This window comes from Anomaloglossus baeobatrachus, chromosome 5, assembly GCF_048569485.1.
Source record: "Anomaloglossus baeobatrachus isolate aAnoBae1 chromosome 5, aAnoBae1.hap1, whole genome shotgun sequence".
Classification (NCBI taxonomy): Eukaryota; Metazoa; Chordata; class Amphibia; order Anura; family Aromobatidae; genus Anomaloglossus; species Anomaloglossus baeobatrachus.
Window position 1 is genome coordinate 493,844,163 of NC_134357.1, and position 7,167 is coordinate 493,851,329.

General features: G+C 49.3%; 1 protein-coding gene across 1 annotated transcript; it reads left to right on the top strand.

The window, feature by feature from the left end:
• The first annotated feature begins 2,516 nt into the window (after window positions 1-2,516).
• Window positions 2,517-6,860, top strand: LOC142310400 (E3 ubiquitin/ISG15 ligase TRIM25-like). The gene is made up of 2 exons (XM_075347922.1): window positions 2,517-2,749; window positions 5,247-6,860. The coding sequence occupies exons 1-2, from the start codon at window positions 2,517-2,519 to the stop codon at window positions 6,586-6,588; spliced, it is 1,575 nt and encodes a 524-aa protein (XP_075204037.1). The 3' UTR covers window positions 6,589-6,860.
• The last annotated feature ends 307 nt before the right edge of the window (window positions 6,861-7,167 follow it).

Genomic DNA, 7,167 nt, shown 5'->3' on the forward strand with positions numbered 1-7,167 from the left:
AAGACCGATGTTACGATGTTGTTCCTCGTTCCTGCGGCAGCACACATCGCTGTGTGTGAAGCCGCAGGAGCAAGGAACATCTCCAACCTGCGTCCCGGCCGGCTATGCGGAAGGAAGGCGATGGGCGGGATGTTTACGTGCTGCTCATCTCCGCCCCTCCGCTCCTATTGGCCGCCTGCCGTGTGACGTCGCTATGACGCCGCACGACCCGCCCCCTTAGGAAGGAGGCGGTTCGCCGGCCAGAGCGACGTCGCAGGGCAGGTGAGTGCATGTGAAGCGGCCGTAGTGATAATGTTCGCTACAGCAGCTATCACCATGATATCGCAGCTGCAACGGGGGCGGGGACTATCGCGCTCGGCATCGCAGCATCGGCTTGCGATGTCGTAGTGTGCAAAGTGCCCCTAAGTGTTTGGCTGTATGTTACCTATGAGGGACAGGTGTAATGCGGGGCCCTATCTGTGACTACCTGGCCCGGCCAGGGCGTCACAGATGCTCAGTCAGTTAGAGGTAATATGGGAAAAGGGGATCAGTCAGGGGTAATACAGGGAGAGGGGCTGAGTCAAGAGGAATACAGGAGGAAGGGGCTCTGTCAGTCAGGAGTGATACAGGGAGAGAGGGTGCAGTCAGGGGTGATACAAGGGGAGAGGCCTCTGTCAGTCAGGGGTGATACGGGGAGAGGGGATCAGTCGAGGGTGAAATGGGGAAAGGGGCTCAGTCAGTCAGGGGTGACACAGGTAGAGGGGCTCAGTCAGCGGTAATATAGGGTGATCGGGCTCTGTCAGTCAGGGGTGATACATGGAGAGGAGCTCAGTCAATTGGGGTGATACGGGGAGAGGGGCTGATTCTGGGTGTAGTATTAGGGTCAGAACACACAGCGAGTAATATAGAGCGAGTAGAATGCGATAAAAAAAAAAATCGCATTCCACTCGGACCAATATTACTCTATGGGGTTGCTCGCATGAGCAATTTTTTTCTTTCTCAACCTTAATCGGACCGAGAAAACAATTGCAGCATGCTGCGGGTAGAATGCAATTCTGTTTCACTCGCACCCATTCAAGTCTATGGGGCGAGAGAAACATCACATTGCATTCGCATTACACCGGTGTAACGCGAGTGCAGTGCAAGGATTGCATCAGCCTGCAACGGAGGAGATAGGGAGATAAATCTCTCCCTCCCCTCCGCCACTGTGGTCTCATTGCACGATTTGACCACAGTCACATGACAGTCGCATGATACTCGGCTCCAGCTGTGCTGCGAGCGTGAGCCGAGTGTCATGCAAAGACTTGCACAAATCCCCGTTTGTCCTCAGCCTTAATTAGGAAGTTTAAGAAAATGAAAGAATACCTAAGTAAGGCTGCGCGCACATCAGCGGTATTGTGCCGCACTGCCGGATCAAAAAATATTCCTGGCTTGTAAAGCTAGTAAAAAGAAGGATTTAGGCTGCTCTCACATCAGCGGTATTCTGCCGCACTGCTGGATGCGGCACAAATGCAGTACAGTTCTATACAGTTCAATGGAACCACGGCAAGCTAAGGTCACATGCGGCTTTGACAGCATGTGACCTTATCTTGCCGCGCTTCCATTTAACTGTATTGAACTGTACCACATTTGTGCCGCATCCAGCAGTGCGGCAGAATACCGCTGATGTGAGAGCAGCCTAAATCCTTCTTTTTACTAGCTTTACAAGCCAGGAATATTTTTGTCAGACCAGACTTGTCCTTCCTTCTTGACCCTCTGCATTCAGAAAGTTAAGCGGGCTTTACACGCTACAATTTATCTAACGATGTGTCGGCGGGGTCACGTCGTAAGTGACGCACATCCGGCATCGTTAGTTACATTGTAGCGTGTGAAACCTCCGTGCAATTGCGATTGAACATTAAAACGTTTCTCGCATGCACGTCGTTCAATTACTAAAAATTGAACGTCGGGTTGTTCAATGTTCCCGAGGTAGCACACATCGCAGTGTGTGACACCCCGGGAACGATGAACTGCAGCTTACCTGCGTCCTGCGGCTCCCGCCGGCAATGCGGAAGGAAGAAGGTGGGCAGGATGTTTACGTCCTTCTCATCTCCACCCCTCCGCTTCTATTGGCTGGCTGCCGCGTGACGTCGCTGTGACGCCGAACGTCAATCCCGCTCCAGGAAGTGGATATTTGCCCCCCACATTGAGGTCGTGTGTAAGGGTAAGTACGTGTGACGGGAAATAATCGTTTGTGCGACACGGTCAACAAATTGAACGTGCCGCACATACAATGGGGGCGGGTACGATCGCATACGATATCGTATGTGATATCGTAAGGTGTAAAGCAGCCTTTATCCTTTCCTGGGTGTAGGGGAAGTTTTTCCCCCAAAGCAAATGATGCCATAAACATGGTTTTTGTCTACATTCATCTAATTTTAAGGCTCGTTTGATATAGTTAATAAGGAGTTAATGGAGGGAAAATCATGAGCCTGACACACAAAACTTGAACACTCCTTGCGGAAGCTTTGTGTCTCTCCTCCCATCTGCACACAACTATGGCCTCTGCTGATCTGAAGGACGAGTTGACATGTTCCATCTGCCTGAACCTCTACTCCGATCCCGTAACACTGAAATGTGGACACAACTTCTGCCGGGAGTGCATAGAAAGTGTGCTGGATACACAGAAGGGATCTGAAGCCTATTCCTGCCCTGAATGCAGAGCAGAGTTCCTGGAACGTCCTGTCCTGCAGAGGAACACCACGCTCTGTAAGGCCCCCTTCACACGTCCGTGATACACGTGCGTGTTTGGTCCGTTTCCGTATATACCGGAGACACGGCCAAACGTGCACCAATGTTAATCTATGATTGTGGTCACACGTCCGTTATTTCATTATGTCCGTGTGTGCGTGTCCGTGATCCGTATGTGTTTGCGTTTGGCACGGATGCATGTCCGTTATCTGCACGGAGCACGCACACGTGGACACAATGAAAGTCTATGGGTATGTGCACACACGTTAGTAAACACGTATGCATCTACCTATAATCCGTGTCCGTTTGGTGTTTTTATTTCTAGTGATGTCGGCTATTCTTTCTATTTCTGTGTATGTCCGTCAATCTCCCTGAGTCCGTCGGTCAGTCTCTCTGTCGGTCTCTCTGTCTGTCTGTCCCTCTCTCACAGTCTGTCGGTCAGTTTCCCCCCCTCTCTCATACTTACCGTTCCCCGATCTCCGGCGCAGCGCTGCACGGCATTCACACTGCTGCGGCGGCTTTAACTATTTTGAAAAAGCCGGCCGCCCATTAAACAATCTCGTATTCCCTGCTTTCCCCGCCCACCGGCGCCTATGATTGGTTACAGTGAGACACGCCCCCACGCTGAGTGACAGGTGTCACACTGCACCCAATCACAGCAGCCGGTGGGCGTGTCTATACTGTGCAGTAAAATAAATAAATAAATAATTAAAAAAAAACGGCGTGCGGTTCCCCCCAATTTTAATGCCAGCCAGATAAAGCCATACGGCTGAAGGCTGGTATTTTCAGGATGGGGAGCTCCACGTTATGGGGAGCCCCCCACCCTAACAATATCAGTCAGCAGCCGCCCAGAATTGCCGCATACATTATATGCGACAGTTCTGGGACTGTACCCGGCTCTTCCCGATTTGCCCTGGTGCTTTGGCAAATCGGGGTAATAAGGAGTTATTGGCAGCCCATAGCTGCCAATAAGTCCTAGATTAATCATGTCAGGCGTCTATGAGACACCTTCCATGATTAATCTGTAAATTACAGTAAATAAACACACACACACCAGAAAAAATCCTTTATTAGAAATAAAAACACACACATATACCCTGGTTCACCACTTTAAACAGCCCCGAAAAAGCCCTCCATGTCCGGCGTACTCCAGGATGGTCCAGCGTCGCATCCAGCGCTGCTGCATGGAGGTGACCGCAGCTGCAGCAGACACAGCCGCTCCGGTCACCTCCACGCAGCTAATGAAGACAGCCGTGCGATCAGCTGAGCTGTCACTGAGGTTACCCGCTGTCACTGGATCCAGCGGTGACCGCGGGTAACCTCAGTGACAGCTCAGCTGATCGCACGGCTGTCTTCATTAGCTGCGTGGAGGTGACCGGAGCGGCGGTGTCTTCTGTAGCTCCTGTCACCTCCATGCAGCAGCGCTGGATGCGACGCTGGACCATCCTGGAGTACGCCGGACATGGAGGGCTTTTTCGGGGCGTATTAAAGTGGTGAACCAGGGTATATGTGTGTGTTTTTATTTCTAATAAAGGATTTTTTCGGGTGTGTGTTTATTTACTGTAATTTACAGATTAATCATGGAGGGTGTCTCATAGACGCCTGACATGATTAATCTAGGACTTATTGGCAGCTATGGGCTGCCAATAACTCCTTATTACCCCGATTTGCCAAAGCACCAGGGCAAATCGGGAAGAGCCGGGTACAGCCCAAGAACTGTCGCATATAATGTATGCGGCAATTCTGGGCGGCTGCTGACTGATATTGTTAGGGTGTGGGGCTCCCCATAACGTGGAGCTCCCCATCCTGAGAATACCAGCCTTCAGCCGTATGGCTTTATCTGGCTGGCATTAAAATTGGGGGGAACCGCACGCCGTTTTTTTTTAATTATTTATTTATTTATTTTACTGCACAGTATAGACACGCCCACCGGCTGCTGTGATTGGGTGCAGTGTGACACCTGTCACTCAGTGTGGGGGCGTGTCTCACTGCAACCAATCATAGGCGCCGGTGGGCGGGGAAAGCAGGGAATAGGAGATTGTTTAATGAGCGGCCGGCTTTTTCAAAATAGTAAAAGCCGCCGCAGCAGTGTGAATGCCGTGCAGCGCTGCGCCGGAGATCGGGGAACGGTGAGTATGAGAGAGGGGGGGAACTTCAGTCACTCGGGGGATTAGCGGTCACCGGTGAATCCTTCACAGGTGACCGCTAATCAGTACTCGACACAGACAGAGCCGCGGTATGAGGATGAAGTCGGGTGAAGTTCACCCGAGTTCATTCTCATCGCGCAACTCTGTCTGCTGTCAGCCGACATTTATAAACGACATTGTGCATCACACACACGGACATTCCACACGGACATTCCACGTACACATACACGTTCATTCCACACGCACACACGGACGTTCTGCACACAAACACGGCTAGCATACGCAATTCACACAGGAGCCACACGGACCATAAAAACGGACACAAAAACGGGACACGGACCCGAAAAACGGCCCGTAACACATGTGCGTGTTTTTCACGGACGTGTGAAGGGGGCCTAACATAGCGGAGCATTTCCTTTCTCAGGAGGAGCATGAGGATGTGTTTTGTACATACTGTATTCACACACCAGTGGTGGCTTCTAAAACGTGTCTTATGTGCGAAGCTTCTCTGTGTGATCTTCACCTGACCGTACACAGTAAGTCCCCAGAACATGTCTTAATCCAACCAACAAAGTCCTTCAGGAACAGACGATGTTCTCATCACAACAAGGTCTTCACGTATTACTGCACTGAGGATGCAGAGTGTTTATGTGTTTCCTGTTGCTTGGGTGAAAAGCACAGAGGACACCAAGTTGACTTATTAAATGAGGCCTGTAAACAGAAAAAAGAAAAGCTACAGATTGTTCACGGACGTCTCATCAAAGAAAGAGAGGAGACTAAAAAGAAAGTCCAATGTCTCCAGAACCATCTAAAGCACATCCCAGAAAAAGGAGCGAGTATTGTGGAGAGAGTCTGTGTCAAGTTAAAAGACCTCAAGATGAAGCAGGATAACTTGGAGAAACATGTTCTGAATGAGATCTCGAAGCAACAAGAGCAGGTGTCACTGTCAGTCTCCAATCTGATTCAACAGCTCGAAATAAAGGAGGACAGTCTGTCGAGGAAACTATCTTCTATAGAGGAACTGTGTCGGATCATTGACCCAGTACTTTACCTACAAGCAGACAGGGATGACTTTGCTAATAATATGGGGGTTAATGACAACCTAAAAGAAATTAAAGCTGATGATTTGGTTGAAGATCTGATAATCAGCACCTTGAATTCTGGTATGGTGGACATAATGTCGGGCCTACAGAAAGGTTATTATGTTCAAGAGGCTTCTGGTGTATTATTGGATGTGAACACTGCTTCTAATGACGTGCACATCTCAGACGACCTGAAAACTGCGTCTTCGTCAAACATAAAACATTGCCCCAAGACCGATACTAAAAGGTTTGAGGAGTCTACAATTTTAGCCATTAAAGGATTTTCTACAGGAAGAGTTTTCTGGGACATAGAAGGAAGTAAGGCGGGAGCCTGGAGAGTGGGGATGGCCTATCCAAGCATAAGTAGAAATGGAAAACAGGCTTGCATTGGAAATAATAACAAGTCGTGGGGTTTGCGCAGCTTTAATAAGCAGTATTCAATAAGACATGACGAGAAAGAAATCAAATTACTATTCCAACCTATCTGCTACAAAGTGAGGATCTATCTGGATTATGCGGCTGGACAGCTGTCTTTTTATGAGCTGGGAAATTCAATGAGACATTTATATACTTATGATGCCACCTTCACAGAAGCGCTCTATCCAGTGATTGTTGTGTGGGATAATGGTTGGGTGAGGGTGCTAAATTAACCTTCTTGACTGCTCTCTTATGCAAAAAGCAATATTAATACTATGAAGGTCAAATGACAATGAGATTAAATCTGAATACTGTGGCCAACACATGGTGCCAAATATGTTTAATTTCTTACAGTTTAAAGGGGTTGTCCACTACTTCAACAATGAGGGCCTACCCTAAGGATAGGTCATCAATGTCTAATTGGCCGAGGTCCGGCACCCGCACCCCTCGTCGATCAGCTGTTCTCTGTGCCGCCGCCGGCAGCAGGTGGCCGGAAATGCTTAGTTCCGGAGCTGCCCTGTCTGTGGATAGTGGCCGGGTACTGCACATCCGCCTCCTATTGATCTGTATGGTTAGCGGATGTGCAGTACCCAGCCGCGGCTTTAGTTAACAGAGTAGCTCCAAAACTGAGCATTCCCTGCTGCCACCGCCGCCACTGAGGACAGCTGGTCGGAGAGGGTGTGGGGTGTTAGACCTCAGCCAATCAGACATTGATGACTTATCCTAAAGATCAAAGTAATGGACAATCTCTTTAAATCATATAGTGGATGAATGTGTGAAATATCAAGTGAAATCCATCTAAAAAGTTAAGT

Excerpts from the sequence above, each read along its gene's own strand:
- LOC142310400 (XM_075347922.1), top strand. The coding sequence starts at position 2,517 with ATGGCCTCTGCTGATCTGAAGGACGAGTTGACATGTTCCATCTGCCTG. Across the intron at positions 2,750-5,246 it reads AAGGCCCCCTTCACACGTCC|GGGGCCTAACATAGCGGAGC; the intron begins GTGATACACGTG and ends GGACGTGTGAAG.